At 33.7% G+C, this 20,601-nt stretch overlaps 1 protein-coding gene across 1 annotated transcript in view; it reads left to right on the plus strand.

Moving 5' to 3' along the window:
• The window catches only part of Rim (Rab3 interacting molecule), a 555,972-nt gene that overhangs the window by 447,153 nt on the left and 88,218 nt on the right, over positions 1-20,601 (plus strand). Inside the window, exons 14-15 of the mRNA XM_089102610.1 lie at positions 2,374-2,534; positions 15,496-15,634. Of these exons, the coding sequence (XP_088958736.1) occupies positions 2,374-2,534; positions 15,496-15,634 (300 nt within the window). The remainder of the gene's footprint in view (positions 1-2,373; positions 2,535-15,495; positions 15,635-20,601) is intronic.

The following is a 20,601-nucleotide window of genomic DNA, read 5'->3' on the forward strand; positions in this document are numbered from 1 at the left end:
GTGTTAACCCTGATTCTGATTCGTGTCCATCTGATGATGAACATGATTCAAGTCAAATTGTCCCATCACATAGCCAAAACTCAACCAGACTTTTGAGTCAAGCTAATGACCCTACCCAAGTTACCCGTGATAGAAGTGACCAGACTGACTCAGGAGCACCAAGTGCAAAGCAGCCGAGAATTGACTCGTTGTTACAGACCAAGTACAGTGCAAAGCACCCTAAAACTGTAAAAATGAAGAAACTGGTTGTGAAATTCATTGCAAAAGATATGTAACCCCTCTCTGTTGTTTCAAATCCTGGGTGTAATGATCTGGGACACGGCCTTGACCCCAATTATACTTTGCCATCCCGAGCTAAAGTGACAAGAGATCTACTCCCTGAAATTTATTCTGTAGAGAAATTGAAACTGCAGGAGGCGCTAAAAAAAGTAGGACATGTTTCCCTTACCACAGATATATGGACCTCCCAGGCGACTGAGGGTTTCATGGCTGTCACTGTACATTACATTGATGAGAAAGGTTGCCTCTGCAGCAACGTGCTTACTACTCGGAAAATTGAAGAGAGGCATACTGCTGGAGCTATCACAGCTCATCTTTTGAAAATTGCCACTGAGTGGGGGGTTAAGAAAAAGTTTGTAGCTGTAGTTACTGATACTGGAGCAAATGTGGTATGGGCTGTCAAGGATGCTGCATCTGTTGTAGGTAAAGGCTCGAGACATGTTTTGTGCTTCTCACTTACTCTGAATTTGTTTGTGAGGAGTGCTATTGATGATACTGCTGACTTGTCGCCTCTTGTCCAAAAAGCTAGGACCATAGTCAGCTTTTTCAGACGTAGTGTTGTAGCTGTCGACAAGTTGCGCCAGGTTCAGATCACTATTGACAATGTTTGCACCAAAAAACTGAAACCTGATGTGACCACTAGATGGAATTCGCTCCTCATAATGTTGCGTAGTCTACAAGACCTGAAAGAGCCAGTAACAAGTTCGCTGGCGCTTCTCGGTAAAGTGAGTGGGTGGGATCCACTCACTTACTGAAAGTGAGTGGGATGTTATTTCAAACGTGATCGCGGTACTTACACCTTTTGAAGAGGTCACAATCGAGCTCTCTTCTGAAAGCTATCCCTCCATCTCAAAAGTCCTGCCTTTATCCAAGATTTTGAGACGACACCTTGTTCAGGTAGATTGTGGTGGATTTTCAAATGTCGCCGAGGACTTCCGCAAGGCTTTGATGGAGAAAATGCAAGCTAGGTTTATAAGCCTCGGTCAGGTCACACCCGTGACGATTGCCACATACCTTGATCCGCGTTTCAAGAAAGTGTATATTTCCCCTGACGATCTTGTCTCGGTTTAGGGCAAAATAGCAAGAGAGATGGATTTGGCCTTGCTGTCTGCTGAATCCGTAGCAGCAGGTGCAAGTACCGTCACAAACCCCACGACACAGCATCGACAGGCTCATGACAGTTTGTGGGGCTCACATCACGAAGTTCTGGTAGTCAACTCTTGACGTGGTTCAACAGCAGCCGAGTCTATCATGGCTCTGCAGCTTTTTAACAAGGACTCTTTAGTTCCACGAAAAACGGATCCACTCAAGTGGTGGAATTCTCGCAACATGGGCTCTCAGAAATATATGTGCAAGGTTACCATGAAATTCATGTCTGTGCCCACCACCAGTGTCCCTTCTAAGAGAGCTTTTTCCAAGGCCGGTCAGTTGATCACCGAGCGGCGAAACCGACTATCTGGGAAAAACATTGACATGTTGCTGTTTTTGAATAGCCAAATATAGCCGCGTTTTTTTCTTGAGCCCATTTAGTTTCATGTCTGGGTTTTCGTGATATTCTTTCATATAATCGAAGTTAGTTTTTTCATTTTTCACTGTTGTATAATTAAAAGTTCTTATAAAAGAAAAATTATGCAAAATACTCTTTATCTACGATTTTCGTTATTTAACTTTGGCGAAAACAATAGTGTATCGCAGCCAAAAACGGTTTCGAAATATCGATATCAACATATCTAATATTAAAAGTGAAAAAATCGATATATCGATATATCGAAAAATCGAAATATCGCCCAACACTGAATGGGACATCTTAATTCATAGTGCAAAATTGTATTTCATAATTAAACACGGCTGCGCGTGGCTCTGACCCTTGAGGAAGGAGACGAGACAATTTGTTCTTAAAAGCTGGAAGACGGTAATAAAATGCAAAGATTTACAGTTTTCTATTTTTAGTTTTCCCAGGGAACCCACCCCTCCCCTCTTTCATTTCCTTCTCTTGTAGAGTTATACAATGAAAATATCTCGAGCCAGACGATCATTAGCATTTTTACATCCCTTAAAGCTAGTAAATTTACTATTAATAAATAATAATTTTAGGAAGATACCGGAAGAAGTCACCAAGTTTTAACTAGACAGAGGTCACATTCTGCTGCACCAACTGATTACCCAGAAATTTCTAGACTTGGAAGAGCCAGGTCAAGAAGCCCTAGAAGAGTGTCTGACCCAGGGTCAAGAAGTCTTTCACCTCCGGAAAATAGGTACAAGTAATTTAGTCCTGAAAGGCTAGTATAGTTATCTCCTATTTTTAGAGTAGATCATCACTTCTTGGAGTTTACTTTCTTCAATATTTCATGGTACTCGTATTACATGCCAAACAAAAATATCTACACACTCCTCACTACTATAACCTTTAACAACCACCAAAACTGTACAATTTCTAATTTCATAATTTTTATAAAATGAAAACAATATTCATCTTACCAATGCTTTAGAAATGTTTCAGTAGAACCCCCTTATTGAATACGGGGGGGACATCATATATGGGCATAGAATTTCCGAGAAAATGATTGCACAATCGAATCGGAGAGGATTTCCGAGAAATTGATTGCGTAACCTAACCTAACCTCATGAGATCCGAGGAGGACTCCATATATGGGCATATAATTTCAGAGAAAATTATTGCGTAATCGAAGGGGAGAGGATTTCCGAGAAATTGATTGCGTAACCTAACCTAACCTCATGAGGTCCGAGGGGGACTCCATATATGGGCATAGAATTTCAGAGAAAATGATTGCGTAATCGAAGGGGAGAGGATTTCCGAGAAATTGATTGCGTAACCTAACCTAACCTCATGAATTCGTGACACCACACCATATATGGGCATAGAATTTCAGAAAAAATTATTGCGTGATCGAAGAGGAGAGTATTTCTGAGAAATTGATTGCGTAACCTAACCAAACCTCATGAGGTCTGAGGGGGACTCCATATATGGGCATATAATTTCCGGAAAAATGATTGCGTAATCGAAGGGCAAAGGATTTCCGAGAAATTGATTGTGTAACCTAACCTAACCTCATGAGATCCGAGGGGGACTCCATATATGGGCATAGAATTTCTGAGAAATTGATTGCGTATTCGAAGGGCGGAGGAGTTCAGAGAAATTGATTGCGTAACCTAACCTAACCTCATGAATTCGTGACCCCACTCCATACATGGGCATAGAATTTACGAGAAAAGGATTGCGTAATAGAATGGGGGAGGATTTCCAAGAACTTGATTGCGTACCCTAACCTAACCTCATGAGCTCGTGACCCCACACCATACATGGGCATAGAATTTCAGAGAAAATGATTGCGTAATAGAAGGGGAGAGGATTTCCGAGAAATTGATTGCGTAACCTAACCTCATGAGTTCGTGACCCCACACCATATATGGGCATAGAATTTCCGAAAAAATGATTGCTTATTAGAATGTGAGAGGAGAACTGAGAACTGGATGGCGTAACCTAACCTCATGAGCTCGGGTCAGCACAACATATATGTGCATAGAATTTCCGAAAAAATGATTGCTTCATCGAATGGGGGAGAATTACTAAGAACTTGATTTACATAATCGATGGGGAATGTATTGATCTAGGGGAGAGGATTTCCGAGAACTTGAGTTATATAATCGGTGGGGAGAATGTTTTGATCTGATAACGGGAAACAGGATCACGTGTCTCCATCTAAACCAATCAGAGAGTCGGTTACATATGGTTTACCATTACAACACAATTCGCCCTTGAGATTTAGTATTTCGTTGTGATTAAATTATCATATAGTTCCAAAACACAATGGATAGAGCAACTGAAATTATTGACAAGGAAACTTCATCTACAATGATTAACAATTTGAGTTCTGTTTAGTAAATTTTCATACTTTATTTTCAAATAAAATTATTTTACATAGTCCCCCTCCAGTAAATTCAGGGTATACCCCCTCCAACACAATACAAACTCCACTATATATTGTTTATACTCGCTAGAAAGTTTAAAATGTGTTCGTTTTACCGTGTAAGCCTAACCTCCCCCCCCCCTCCACACCCCTCTCAGTTTATGACTTTAATTCTTCCAATAGAAATAAATTTTTTTTTGAACTCTCCTTTTGAAGGCCAACTTTCTGTCAATCCCTTAGCTATTAAGCCGGCATAAACAGCTATTAAGCTAACTTGGCATAAACATTCCCGCAAAGATTTGAATAGCTGATAATTAGCTGTCACCCCACAATTGCACTTCCTGTATGTTTACATTAGCGGCTTAGCCAAAGATTTCACTGAAAAAAGGATACTTTTTCCCATCGAATTAAAACAGTTTCAAGCAAAAAGAGATTGCGATAATTAAGCTAAGCCTACGCAACCTGTATGGAAGTAGAGAAACGAGTTATTTCCAAAATTATGGTCTAACAATATTTTTTTAGGACATTAAGTAAAAAGGGGGAAGGGGCAATGCCTCAATTCTAACACCTTCATTGTAAAGTGAAAACAAAGTGTTTCTTCACGTGAAAAGTAAGTGACCGGGATTTTTATGAAAAAGAATACATAACTTTATTATGTGTAAATTGAATAGCATTTGATTTCCAAGCATATTATATTTCTCGTAAAACTTTTCGTATATTTCGTTTCAGCAAACTTTTTGCTTTGCTGAAAAAGGGGGAGGGGGCTTCTTTGAGATAAATTCTTTCTAGACAAAATTATGGTTAATGGGTTGGGGGGTACTAATTTTTCTTCTGTAAAAAAGGGAATCATTATTTCAATACTAAATTTTTTCTTCTTTTAAGGACAATTATGAGCATTGTTTCCCTCATGAAAAGAGAGCTAGGGGCACTGACCCAACCCCCGTGCAGCGTTTGGAGATTTCTGACACATCCAGGAGCGTTCTATATCAGTCCCTTGTCCCTTTTCAAATCAACGTGCCCACTATGAAATCTTTCCCTTGGACATTCCAGGTTGCAGTAGAAGTGACAAGGGGACATTGACTAGCCCTAGAATGGAATGAATATGCTCGTGATCTATTAAATGACATTGAGAATAAGAAGAAAATCCCTAATATCACCAAGGAAATTAAAGACATTGTGTTATAAATTTCAGAAATAAAGTTTCATATATTTATTATTATTATTTTCTTAGTCTTAAGGGTCAAGGTTTGAGAATTTTAAGAGACTATTTTCCCTTTTTTAATGTATTTATTCAGATGACTACTGACTCAATATGGAATACAACCTGATAACCAAATTCAATATTTGTTATCTACCAGAAACTTCACGGAAAATGGACGCCACCCCACCTACTGGTAAAGGTTAGGTTAGATCGATTTCAGACTGAACAATGTAAATGGAGAAAAACGTGAAAAGGCTCATTGAATTGGGAATAAAGACGGCTATGCCCTTTTTAATAGTCAAAAGTGATCTGAGGGTTAATGCTCCCCCACGCCCATCATTTCCCCAAACACTTCCAGTCAACATTTTACCTTAAAACTAACTTACTTTTACTGAACACACACAAATTTCTCTTAGAAATAATATTTTTCGTCAGTGATAACCCTTTTTCTGTTCGAACTAGCAAGTTTTCTACCAAAGATACCCAATTTTTTTTTGAAGTAACATTTTTTTGACTGTTATAACCACTTTTCGGTCAGAAGTAGCAAGTTTCGCTTTACACTAACAAACATTCTCATCAAAGTAACGACATTTTACCTTAAAACTAACACACTCTTACTGAACATACAAAAATAGCTCTTAGAAATAATATTTTTCATCATTAATAACACTTTTTCTGTTCAAACTAGCAAGTTTTCTACCAAAGATACCAAATTTTTTCTTACTAGTAACACTTTTTTTGACTGTGATAACAACTCTTCTGTCAGAAGTAGCAAGTTTCGCTTAACACTAACAAATATTCTTATCAAAGTAACGACATTTTCATCAGTGATAACACTTTTTCTGTTCGAACTAGCAAGTTTTCTACCAAAGATACCAAACTTTTTCTTAGTAGTAACATTTTTTGATTGTGATAACAACTTTTCTGTCAGAAGTAGCAAGTTTTGCTTAACACTAACAAACCTTCTCATCAAAGTAACGACATTTTACCTTAATACTAAAATACTTTTACTGAACACACACAAATTTCTCTTAGAAATAATATTTTTCATCAGTGATAACACTTTTTCTGTTCGAACTAGCAAGTTTTCTACCAAAGATACCAAATTTTTTCTTAGAAGTAACATTTTTTGATTGTGATAACAACTTTTCTGTCAGAAGTAGCAAGTTTTGCTTAACACTAACAAACTTTCTCATCAAAGTAACAACATTTAACCTTAAAACTAACTTACTTTTACTGAACACACACAAATTTCTCTTAGAAATAATATTTTTCATCAGTGATAACACGCTTTCGGTTCGAACTAGCTAGTTTTCTACCAAATATACCAAATTTTTTCTTAGAAGTAACATTTTTTGACTTTAATAACCACTGTTCTGTCACAAGTAGCAAGTTTATTTTAACACTAACAAACATTCTCATCAAAGTAATGACATTTTACCTTAAAACTAACATACTTTTACTGAACACACACAAATTTCTCTTAGAAATAATATTTTTCGTCAGTGATAACACTTTTTCTGTTCGAACTAGCAAGTTTTCTACCAAAGATACCAATTTTTTTTTTTAGAAGTAACATTTTTTTACTGTGATAACAACTTTTCTGTCAGAAGTAGTAAGTTTTGCTTAACACAAAAAAATTCTCATCAAAGTAACGACATTTTACCTTAAAACTAACATACTTTTACTGAACACACACAAATTTCTCTTAGAAATAATATTTTTCATCTGTGAAAAAAATATTTCTGTTCGAACTAGCAAGTTTTCTACCAAATATACCAAATTGTTTCTTAGAAGTAACAATTATTGACTGTGATAACAACTTTTCTGTCATAGGTTAGTTTACTTTTAGTTAAGAGTTTAGAGTTTTAGCTTGGAGTCTTAGCTTAGAGTTTTAGCTTAGAGTCTTAGCTTAGAGTTTTTGTTAGAGTTCTAGTTTAGTTTTAGTTTAGTTTTAGTTTAGAGTTTTACCTTAGAGTCTAAGCTTAGAGCTTTAGTTAGAGTTGAAATTTAGTTATACCTATAGTTAAGAATATAGAGTTTTAGCTTAGAGTTTTAGCTGAAAGTTTTATTTAGAGGTCTAGTTTAGTTTAGTTTTGGTTAAGAGTTTTATCTTAGAGTAATATCTGAGAGTTTAATTTTAGTAGAAGTTTAGTTATAGTTAAGAGTTAAGAGTTTTAGTTTAGAGTCTTAGCTTAGAGTTTTAGTTAGAGTTCTAGTTTAGCTTAGTTTTAGTTTAGAGTTTTTAGCTTAGAGTCATAGCGTAGAGTCTTAGCTTTTAGTTTTTGTTAGAGTTCTAGTTTAGTTTTAGTCTAGAGTTTTACATTAGAGTCTTAGCTTAGAGTTTTGGTTAGAATTGAATTTTAGTTTACTTATAGTTAGTAGTTTGGAGTCTTAGCTTAGAGTTTTAGTTAGAGGTATAGTTTAGTTTAGTTTTGGTTAAGAGTTTTAGCCTAGAGTCTTATCTTAGAGTTTTAATTAGAGTTGAAGATTATTTTTATTTTATAGTTTAGAGTTTCTAGCTTAGAGTTTTAGTTAGAGTTGAATTTTAGTTTATTTATAGTTAAGAGTTTAGAGTTTTAGCTTAGAGTTTTAGCTTAGAGTTTTAGTTGGAGTTCTAGTTTAGTTTAGTTTAGTTTTGGTTAAGAGTTTTAGCCTAGAGTCTTAGCTTAGAGTTTAGTTAGAGTTGAAGTTTAGTTATAGTTAAGAGTTTATAGTTTTTAGCTGAGAGTGTTAGCGTATAGTCTTAGTTAGAGTTGAAGTTTATCTTAGTTTTAGTTAAGAGTTTAGAGTTTTAGCATTGAGTTTTAGCATAAAGTTTTAGTTGGAGTTGAATTTTAGTTTAGTTTTAGTTAATATTTTAGAGTTTTTAGATTATAGTCATATCTTAGAGTTTTAGTTAGAGTTCCACTTTAGTTTACTTTTAGTTAAGAGCTTAGAGTTTTAGCTTAGAGTCTTAGCTTAGAGTTTTAGTTAGAGTTCTAGTTTAGTTTAGTTTTAGTAAAGAGTTTAGACTTTTACCTTACAGTCTTAGCTTAGGGTTTTAGTTAGAGTTCTAGTTTAGTTTAGTTTTAGTTAAGAGTTTAGAGTTTTACCTTGGAGTCTAAGCTTAGAGTTTTATTTAGAGTTGTAGTTTAGTTTAGTTTTAGTTAAGAGTTCAGAGTTTTACCTTCGAGTCTTAGCTTAGAGTTTTAGTTAGGGTTGAAGTTTAGTTTAGTTAGAGTTAAGAGTTTAGAGTTTTACCATAGAGTCTTAGCTTAGAGATTTTTCTTAGAAGTAACAATTTTCTGGTTTATGAGAGCAAGTTTTCTGTCAGAAGTAGCAATTTTTCCTTTCACACTAGCAAATTTTCTCATCAACGTAACAATTTTTTCCTTAACACTAACAGAGTTTTAGTAACACTAACAAATTTTCTCATCGAATCAACAACTTTTTCCTCAATACTAACAAACTTCTACATCAAAATATCAAAATTTTCTTAGAAGCATAATTTTTCCATTCATGATAAAAAGTTTTCAGTCAAAAGTAGCAAGTTTTCCTTAACACTTACAAATTTTCTCATCAAAGTAACAATTTTTCCTTAACACTAACAGAGTTTTAATTACAGCTATCAAAGGTCTCTTAGAAGTAACAATTATTCGTCAGTGATAACAAATTTTCTGTTAGAACTAACAAGTTTTATGTCAAAGATACCAAATTTTTCGTCAGTGATAACAATTTTGATTGTGATAACAAGTTTTCTGTCAGAAGTAGCAAGTTTTCTGCCAAAGACACCAATTCTTTCTTAAAAGTAACAATATTTCGTCATTGATGAACACAATTTCTAATAGAACTAGCAAGTTGTCCAGGAAAAAAAACAATTTTTTCTTAGAAGTAGCGAATTTCTTCTAACAACACCAAGTTTTCCGTCAAAGATATCAAATCTTCTCTTCAAAGTAACAATTTACTCATTACTACTAACGAATGACTACTTAACACATCCCCGTTTTTTTTTGATATTGCATTTTTCATCAGTGCTGACACGTTTTCAGCTTGATCTTGCACGCTTCTTCTCGGATATACCAATTCTTATCTTAGAATTAGCAATTTTTATTATGATTACATGCTATCTGTTAGAAGTAAAAAGTTTTAAGTCAAATATACCAAATTTTTCTTGGAATTAGCAATATTTTCATTGATGATAACAATTTTTTCTGTCAGAAGTAGTAGGTTTTGCTTAACACTAACAAATCTTTGTATCGAAGTAACAAATTTTTCTTAATACTAATAAACTTTTACTTAACACTATCAAATTTCTCTTAGAAGTTACAGGTTTTTAACAAGTTTTCTTTCAAAGTTAGTTTTCACTACGTTAAAGTTAGGTTCATCTAACCTCCAAAACCATAGGTTAGGTTAGGTTAAGCATAAATAAATATTAATAAATAAATAGAAACATTTCTCCATGTTTAAGTAGTTTCTCTACATTTAAGTTAGGTTCATCTAACCTCTAAAACCATAGGTTAGGTTCGGTATGAATAAATATTAATAAATAAATAGAAACATTTCATCATGGTTAAGTTAGGTTAGGTTAGCTTATCATGAGCGCTCATGATAAGCTAACCTTACCTAAGTTAAACATGGTACAAAGTCGACTAGTGGGGATTTTCCGGCGAGTATGGTTAGTTTAGGTTAGGCTAGATTAAGTTAGGTTAGGCTAAGCTAAGTTAGGTTAGCTAAGTTATGTTAGGTTAGCAAAGTTATGTTAGCTAGTAAACATTTCTCCATGTTTAAGTTAGGTTAGGTTAGGTTAGGCTAGATTAGGTTAGGTTAGGTTAGTTTAGGTTAAGTTAGGTTAGCCTACGTACGCGCGCGTACGAATGTTTGTAATTTTTAAGCAAAAATTGCTATTTGTGACAGAAAATGTGTTATAAAGGCCCAAAAATTTTATTTCTAAGAAAAAATTTGGTAAGTTTGGCTGACACTTTGATCGTTTAGCAATAAAAGTATTATTATTGATGAAAAATAAAATTTTTATGAGAAATGTGTATGTGTTCTTTAAGACTCTGTTAAATTTATTGTAAAATGCCGTTAATTTGATGAGAAGGTTTGTTAGTGTTAAGCAAAACTTGCTACTTCTGACAGAAAAGTTGTTATCACAATCGGAAAATGTTACTTCTAAGACAAAATTTGGTATCTTTGGTAGAAAACATGCTAGTTCGAACAGAAAAAGTGTTATCACTGATGAAAATGTCGTTACTTTGATGAGAATGTTTGTTAGTGTTAAGCGAAACTTGTTACTTCTGACAGAAAAGTTGTTATCACAGTCAAAAAAATGTTACTTCTAAGAAAAAATTTGGTATCATTGGTAGAAAACTTGCTAGTTCGAACAGAAAAAGTTTTATCACTGACGAAAAATATTATTTCTAAGAGAAATTTGTGTTTGTTCAATAAAAGTAAGTTAGTATTAAGATAAAATGTCGTTACTCTGATGAGAATGTTTGTTAGTGTTAAGCGAAACTTGCTACTTCTGACACAAAAGTTGTTATCACAGTCAAAAAAATGTTACTTCTAAAAAAATTTGGTATCTTTGGTAGAAAACTTGCTAGTTCGAACAGAAAAAGTGTTATCACTAACGAAAAATATTATTTCTAACAGAAATTTGCGTGTGTTCACTAAATGTAAGTTAGTTTTAAGGTAAAATGTTGACTGGAAGTGTTTGTGGAAATGATGGGCGTGGGGGAGCATTAACCCTCAGATCACTTTTGACTGTTAAAAGGGCATAGCCGTCTCCATTTCCAATTCAATGAGCAATTTCATGTTTTTCCCCATTTACATTGTTCAGTCTGAAATCGATCTAACCTAACCTTTACCAGTAGGTGGGGTGGCGTCCATTTTCCGTGAAGTTTCTGGTAGATAACAAATATTGAATTTGGTTATCAGGTTAAATTCCGTATTGAGTCACTAGTCATCTGAATAAATATATTAAAATAGGAAAAATAGTCTCTTAAAATTCTCAAACCTCGACCTTAAACCTAAGAAAATAATAATAATAAATATATGAAACTTTATTTCTGAAATCTATAACACAATGTCTTTAATTTCCTTGGTGATATTAGGGATCTTCTTCTTATTCTCAATGTCATTTAATAGATCACGACCATATTCATTCCATTCTAGGGCTAGTTGATTTCCCCTTGGCACTTCTACTGCAACCTTGAATGTCCAAGGGAGAGATTTCATAGTGGGCACGGTGATTTGAAAAGGGACAGGGGACTGGTATAGAACGCTCCTGGATATGTCAGCTATCTCCAAACGCTGCACGGGGGTTGGGTTAGTTCCCATAGCCCTCTTTTCATGAGGGGAACAATGCTCATAATTGTCCTTAAAAGAAGAAAAAATCTAGTATTGAAATAATGATTCCCTTTTTAAAGAAGAAAAATTAGTACCCCCCAACCCCCTAACAATAATTTTGTCTAGAAAGCATTTATGACAAAAAATCCCCCTCCCCCCTTTTCAGCAAAGCAAAAAGTAAAATTTTACGAGAAATATAATATGCTTGGAAATCAAATGCTATTCAATTTACACATAATAAAGTTATTTATTCTTTTTCATAGAAATCCCGGTCGCTTACTTTTAACGCGAAGAAACACTTTGTTTTAACTTTAAAATGAAGGTGTTAGAATTGAGGCATTGCCCCTTCCCCCTTTTTACATAATATGCTAAAAAAATATTGTTAGACCATAATTTTGGAAATAACTCGTTTCTCTACTTCCATACAGGTTGCGTAGGCTTAGCTTAATTATCGCAATCTCTTTTTGCTTGAAACTGTTTTGATTCGATGGGAAAAAGTATCCTTTTTTCAGTGAAATCTTTGGCTAGGCCGCTAATGTAAACATGCAGGAAGTTGAATTGTGGGGTGACAGCTAATTATCAGCTATTTAAATATTTGCGGGAATGTTTATGCCAAGTTAGCGGCTTAATAGCTAAGGGATTGACAGAAAGTTGGCTGTCAAAAGGAGAGTTCAAAAACAAAATTATTTCTATTGGAAGAATTAAAGTCATAAACTGAGAGGGGTGTGGAGGGGGGGAGGTTAGGTTTACATGGTAAAAAAGAATATATTTTAAGCTTTTTAGCGAGTATAAACAATATATTGTGGAGTTTGTATTGTGTGTGGGGGAGGGGGGTATACCCTGAATTTACTGGAAGGTGACTATGTAAAATAATTTTATTTGAAAATAAAGTATGAAAATTTACTAAACAGAACTCACATTGTTAATCATTGTAGATGAAGTTTCCTTGTCAATAATTTCAGATGCTCTATCCATTGTGTCTTGGAACTATATGATAATTTAATCACAACACAATATAAGAAATCTCATGGGCGAATTGTGATGTAATGGGAAACCATATGTAACCGACTCTCTGATTGGTTTAGATGGAGACACGTGATCCTTTTTCCCGTTATCAGATCATAACATTCTCCCCACCGATTATATAACTCAAGTTCTTGGAAATTCTCTCCCCTGGATCAATACATTCCCCACCGATTATGTAAATCAAGTTCTCGGAAATCCTCTCCCATTCGATTACGCAATCATTTTCTCGGAAATTCTATGCAAATATATGTTGTGGGGTCACGAACTAATGAGGTTAGGTTAGGTTACCTAATCAATTTCTCGGAAATCCTCTCCCCTTCGATTACGCAATCATTTTCTCGGAAATTCTATGTCCATATAGTGTGGGGTCACGAACTCATGAGGTTAGGTTAGGTTACGCAATCATTTATTCGGAAATTCTCCCCCCTTCGATTACGCAATGATGTTCTCGGAAATTTTATGCCCATATATGGTGTGGGGTCACGAACTCATGAGATTAGGTTAGGTTAAGTAATCAATTTCTCGGAAATTCTCACCCCTTCGATTAGGCAATCATTTTCTCGGAAATTCTATGCCCATATATGGAGTCTCCCTTGGACCTCATGAGGTTAGGTTAGGTTACGCAATCAATTTCTCGGAAATCCTCTCCCCTTCGATTACGCAATCATTTTCTCGGAAATTTTATGCCCATATATGGAGTCCCCCTCAGACCTCATGAGGTTTGGTTAGGTTACGCAATCAATTTCTCGGAAATCCTCTCCCCTTCGATCACGCAATCATTTTCTCGGAAATTCTATGCCCATATATGGAGCCCCCCCCGTATTCAATAAGGGGGTTCTACTTGTTTCAGCGCGCATTTTGGATTAATTTACCGTAAATTGCACTATTGTTCGAATGCAGTTACGGTACTTTAACCTTGTTGCTGTAAAACTAATTTTGGCCTTAGTCAGAAGGGGTCATACTCATGTTCGTATATGCGGTTGCTTCTCTGCTGCTTAAAGCAAATTTATCCTAAGATAAAATGCTAGAAAAAACAAAGGTCTCGGTTAGGTTTTTCTTTATAATAAGGAAATATTTCGCAACAGAAAATATATAAAGCCCATGATTGGATTTATTTTAGATAAATATTACAATTCATGAACAGAAACTAAGCTGTTACAAAAAAAAATCCAGCTGTTTAATTATGGGCTTCCAAGGTTACTGGTTACGGGGTAAATTAAGAAACTTGAAAAAAAAAATTAAATTAGAGCTGATACTTTGGAAAATGATAGTGGAGTCTTAAATCAAAATCTTATCTAAAGGAGATTTTGTGAGTATCCTGACAGAAATTACGAGACAGAGATAGAAGGAGAGAGAGAAAGAGAAACAGATGGAGGGAGGGGGAGATGGGAGAGAGAAATGATAGATTTTAAGCCGAACTGGTCAGCCATGACAAAAACCAACAGAGAGAAAAAACTCAATGAAAAAAAAGACAAACAAGACTACTGCCAGTGAAGAGAAAAAACGAAAAATGTAAAACAACGCGGATATTTCGCCTGTATCAAAACAAGCCGTCTTCAGGACAAGAGAAACACAAAAAGAACAAGATAATAAAAAAAAAATAACTAAACTAAAACTAAAAACAAATAAAACCACCACCAATAAAATACAATTGGCGCAACTAATTTACGTAGGGAAAAGAAGCTATTAGAGTTACTTCAGGGTGAACACCAAAGTTTCCTCGGTATTTTAATAATATTACCTTAAGAAATATTTAATATTTGATGCAGTTTATTTCAGGTGTTTGCCTGTGAGTGTTTTGAATGTACCGACCATTTATATACTTAATATTCTGATATATTCTGCATAAGCGTTCACTATTTTAACTGTGAAGATTGATTCTTGATTTATATTAATTTTATATTAATTTTTTTATTGACTCATTTAAATTTATTGACCTTAAAGCAGCATTTGCTGCCTTTTTTTATGCTGCTATTTATTTATGAGTTTTTTTATCCTTGTTAGGTCCAGCTATTGTAGTGAATAAAATATATTATTTCTATATTCTATATTTTAAAAGTTACAAATCCCTAGTGAAGACAAGTTGCAATAGAAGAACCCCTAGCAGAAATATTTTATTCAAATATTTGACAATATTTTGATTGATCACCAGCGTAACTGTGTTTTGTCTATAAGGATAGGAAATTGGAATAGATGCCATTTTTTTTCAAAGTTCTACCGACAGATTTCATTACTAACCTGTAGTAAAGCTATTCTGGATTTGGGCTACTCTAGAATGAAAATTGGAACAAATAGTAAAAACTAGTAAGAACCAATCCTCTGTTCTGTTTTCTGTTTCTGTGGTTACGCCCCGTGGAGAAATTAAATGTATATAGATGGCCTCTTTTTCTAATTAGCGCCATTCGGAGCTTGGATCTGTTTTTGTTTCTACACCAAAATATTATCTGTGTTGGATGAGGATACAAGTATTAAAACTAAATTAGTATCGATTGCCGAAACCCTTAAGCGGAAGAAAGCATGAAAGTGAGTTCAATAGATCACCTCTCTGGGCATCCATAAACATTTAGTATATCTACGGGTATGTCAAAAATGACCAATTAGTTGCTGTTATCAATATTTGAATTTCCCATCAATTTAAAACAAGAAATGTCAGGAAAAAAATGACTTTAAATTTTGTTCATATTGAGAGATATGGCAAACGCAAGCTTAACCGTTCTTTTTTAATTTCAGGATAAGTGGAGCGATACCTTCTCGGTCAGTAATGGCCTCTCGGTCTGCGGTTACAACCCCCACTGGCTCACCTAAAAAGCGTCAACTTCCACAAATACCCCCTTCAGCTTTCCATTTATCTAGGGAAAAAATGCGTCAAGTAAGTTCCTATTGTGATTATACCTATTTCCACCTCAAAGCACCTTCTGCCACCTTATTGTACTTATTAGGTAATATATCTATTGGCACCTTTTTAGAGGTGCTATGTTATCGGAATACGCACCTACGATCAGAACACTATTTTTTTTCTTTGCGAAATGTCTATTTTTGGTATTTTCATTGAAAAATATCGAAAAAAAACAAAATTGACCCCTCCTCAGTAGAATAGATCCATGCAGTTCCAGGGGCCCTCCGTACAAACAGGTTTTTTCTAGTAGTTACAGATCAACACACTCTTTGCCAAGAGGAACGACGCAATTTCAAAGTTCAATGTCTTTTTTTTTTTTACAGATCGTCACACTCTTTGCCAAGAGGAACGACGCAATTTCAAAGTTAAATGTCTTTTTTTTTTTTAGTTAAAAAAACCGGTGTCTCTTCTTTTTTACTCGCCTATTATTTTTTGTATATAATAAGGTTCCATATTTGATTCTTTATCAGTTTCGAATCGTTTATATTCGAGATAGCATTTTTTATAATTACATAGAAAAAATGGATAATTCTAGCCTTTTTCTGGTGAGTAAAAAATATTCCTATTGAATACTTTCTAGCAATGTCCCTTGTAAGCGTCTACACAAATATCTTTTCGCAAATATCTTTTCGCAAAAAAATTCGCAAATATATTAAAATAAATAATTAATTACCCTTTTCAAATTAATGAATCGTTATATTAATTAAACCCATTAAACGAATAGCAAAGTTTTAAAAAAAAAAACCCAACAAATCAAATTACAGATGAATGACCACGTATTTAACATAAAAAAACCGCAATCACTGGCTGTGGTACTAGATGCTTTAAGCGATCATTGTAGAATACTGGGCTTATCACCAAAAAGGCAGTGAACTTTGAAATTGTGTCGTTCCTCTTGGCAAAGAGTGTGATGATCTTAATGAGGGTGCCGTTCCCCCCTCCCCAAAACCAAAGCTCACGTAGGATAAAATAAAAATAAAATTGTTTGTCTTTTTCAATTATGAACTTCACGATTTTAAAAATTATAGGCTTAAATTTAAATCTGCTTAACCTATTAAAAAAGAACGCCAGTCCTATATGGAGCCTAAGCTATCTATATTTTAAATACTATTCATACAAAAATAACACAATTTTGACTATTAGGTCCATTTGATATTAATTTTCAATACGATGAATAAAAAAACACAATTTTGACTATGAGGTCCGTTAGATATTTATTCAGAATATTAATGGGGGGGGCCCTTCCCCCTACCCAAAACCACCCGATCGCTATGAATAAAAGAAAAAATGTATTAAATTGTTATTTTTTTCCAGACAATATTTTAAAACTGAGCTGCTTAATAATACATAGGAAAGAAGTCTTAAAAAAGAAATCAAGTAAGATAGAGATAATCATCGATTAATCAAATATAAAATTGGTCGAAAAAATAACACGGTTTTGACTATTAGGTCCGTTTGATTTTTATTCAGAATATTACTGGGGGTACCGGTCCCCCCTCCCCAAAACCAAAGATAACGTAGTATAAAATAAAAATAAAATTTATTTTAATTTTAAATTATTTAAGTAACTTTTTTAAAAATTAGTTGATTAAATGTAAATATGAAGAACCTCTTAAAAAAAGAACGCTAGTCCTATGTGTAGCATAAGTTCTCTATATTTTAAATAATTTGAATAAAAAAATAAAAGACTATTGACTAGTAGGTCATTTTGATATTAATTTTCAATACGATGAATAAAAAAAACACAATTTTTACTATTAGGTCCGTTTGATATTTATTCAGAATATTAATGGGGGGCCATTCCCCCACCCCAAAAAAAAACCTTAAGTAGGATAAAAATTTATTATTTATTTTTCAATTATAAACATCACGATTTTAAAAATTATAGGATTAAAATTAAATCTGCTTAAAGTCGTAAAAAAACGCCAGTCCTATATGGAGCCTAAGTTATCTATATTTTAAATACGATGCATACAAAAATAACACAATTTGGTCTGTTTGATATTTATTCAGAATATTAATGGGGGCGCTGTTCCCCCTCCCCAGAACCAAAGCTCACACAGGATAAAAGAAAAAAAATGTTATTTCTTTTTCAATTATTAACGTCACGATTTTAAAACTTATAGGCTTAAATTTCAATATGCTTAAAATCATAAAAAAAGAACGCCAGTCGTATATGGATCCTAGGCTATCTATATTTTAAATACGTTGCATAAAAAATAACAGAATTTTGACTATTAGGTCCATTTGATATTAATTTTAAATACTATGCATAGAAAATAACACAATTTATACTATTAGGTCAGTAAGATATTTATTCAGAATATTACTGGGGGCGCCATTCCCTCCGCCCACAACACCAAATATCGCGATGAATAAAAGAAAAAATTGCATGTCAATTTATATGAATAAATTAATGATTTAAAACTTATAGTCTGTTATTACAATCTTCTTAAACTAGTAAAAAAGAACACCAGTATTAGATTGGGCCTAAGCTATCTATATATTAAATACTATGAATAAAAAAATTAACAAACTATTGAATATTAGATCTGTATTCAGGGTATTACAGGCGCCATAGCTAGTTTCGAAACTCAAAGAACAAAAATTGAAGGGGTTAAGCTTAAAGATATTTATTGACTAAATTTATTAACAGATTTTTTTTTTGAGAAAAAAACAACAACAAAAACTGTTCACATAAAAAATAGCACTGAGAGTTCACTCTTAAACATCCGCAACCGTTGGTCATATGATATAGAATAGTTTTTTAATATGTCTTATGGTTTTATAACGATCAGTCCTTTTCTTAGGCCTCCACTGTGCAAAGAACCTAATCTCGTCTTCAGGACTGTGATAGTCCCCTTCAAATTTAGGACACTTAAACTCTTCTAGATTGAAAAGTGGAATCCTAGGGTCACACTTTTGAATTAAAACTTTATCTGTAGTCACATTGCCCTTTACGTAGAGTGCTTCAACTCCGAAAAAGCTGCAAATTTCACTGACTTCCTCCTGGACATTTCTCAGTTCCTGACTAGTATTATGAAGTTATGTACTAACTCTATTGTAGAATCCCAGTGTGTTTATGCAACATACTGTAGTACTCCCCAAGCTTTTATCATACTAAATCAGATTTTAGGTCACTAACCATTGATAACAGTCAATTTCTTCAAGATCTATGGACAGTAATAAAAAAGCACATTAGAATAGAACACCACAAGATGATTTTTTCAAACTGATAAATTCGGTGTCATACAGTCCTATCATCTTGGAGACTGTTAATGTAGTTGTTAAGCAGAGAAATACTTCATCAAACTTTTATACCTTCGATCAAGGTTGAATGGAGTTATGACTAGTGAGATGAGTCTTAAAACCATCTGAATTCATTGTGGGGAGGAGTCATAAAACCCTTGGAATTCATTGCGGGGGGGGTTATTGAACTCTCTGTAACTGATAAATTCTGTGTCATACTGTCCTATCATCTTGGAAGTTATTAATGCAGTTGTTAAGTAGAAAAATACTTCATCCTCCTAGAATTATTTAAACTATATGCAATTAGTTTAAAAATGAAGATATTTATGTAGAGTTTCAACTATCTATGGTGTCTGAAAACAGAAACAGCTAATTAAATATCCTAATTCATGATTTCAGGCACGTAAGGCTAAATAGTAACCGAAACTATAAAAAAAAAAAAATTAAACTTTTTTAACTTGTGTAACATTTAATATCAATTTATTTAAAAATAAAAATGTACAGAAACAAAAAAAAAAAAAAAAAAAAAAAAAATCTTTGTTCGCTTAATCATTTTCGTGTTTTGTAATGCTTAGCATAACTATATCACGGGGTATAATGATATCACAGGGTATTTCATTGCATGATTTAATAGAACAAAGCGTCTCACATCTCTACCTTTATACAGAAGGGTATGTTTGTCCTTTTTATGTGTTTTTAGAAGTGCCCTTAACTGTTTTCTTGTTTCACTCGAATCGTTGTTAATGTGTAAATGGATATTTTAACCGTGTTTTTTTGTATCTTTCATCGATGTTGTATCGTTCCATCTATGTCTTTTTTCAGGGGGAGTTTAATTGCATTAATCCACATACTCCTTAAAAAAAAAAAAAGAAAAATTTATTAAGGAAATAATAACCCCTCTTTTACAGATAAATTGTACCTCTAAAGTTGATTCTTATTTTTGTAGTGCTCTATGTTTTATTGCATTAGAAATATTCAAAAAACATTTCCACTGAAAGTAAGGAGAAACACTAAAAACTTAAAATGAATCAAAATTATTACGTATATGAGGGGGGGTTCCCTCCTCCTCAACACCTCGCCTTTCACTCTAAGTTCAAATTTTCGTATAACTACTTTTAACTATCTTATCAGATTGAGTTTCTGATTGAAAGCGGACCACATCTCTAACACATAATTCAAACGCTTTTTGACAGCTGGTCAGGTCGAGGGTATTTTGGCTAAAACGGTTCTTAACAAGCTTGCAGAAATATATCATATTTAAGACTAAAAATTGATTAACGAGCAATGCGTCTCCTTTTAAATATGCACAATATATTTAATGTGTTGGGATGGGTTTTAGTATTGCGGAGGGGGGTGAGGAATATTAATATTATGAAAAGATATCAAAAGTACATAATAGTCAAAATTGTGTTATTTTTTTTATGCATAGTATTTAAAATTAATATCAAACTGGTCTAATATTCAAAATTGTGTTAATTTTTTTATTAATCTTATTTAAAATATATATAGCTTAGGCTCCATCTAAGACTGTGGTTCTTTTTTAAGAGTTTAAGCAGATTTAAATTTAAGCCAATAAGTTTTAAAATCGTTACGTTCATAATAGGAAAAGATTTGCAATTTTTTTTCTTTTATTTATGGCGAGCTGTGGTTTTGGGGTAGGAGGGACGGGCGCCCCCATTAATATTCTGAAT

The sequence above is a fragment of the Artemia sp. Qi Xiang Cuo genome, chromosome 16, assembly GCF_049724085.1.
Source record: "Artemia sp. Qi Xiang Cuo chromosome 16, ASM4972408v1, whole genome shotgun sequence".
In the NCBI taxonomy this organism is placed as follows: domain Eukaryota; kingdom Metazoa; phylum Arthropoda; class Branchiopoda; order Anostraca; family Artemiidae; genus Artemia; species Artemia sp. Qi Xiang Cuo.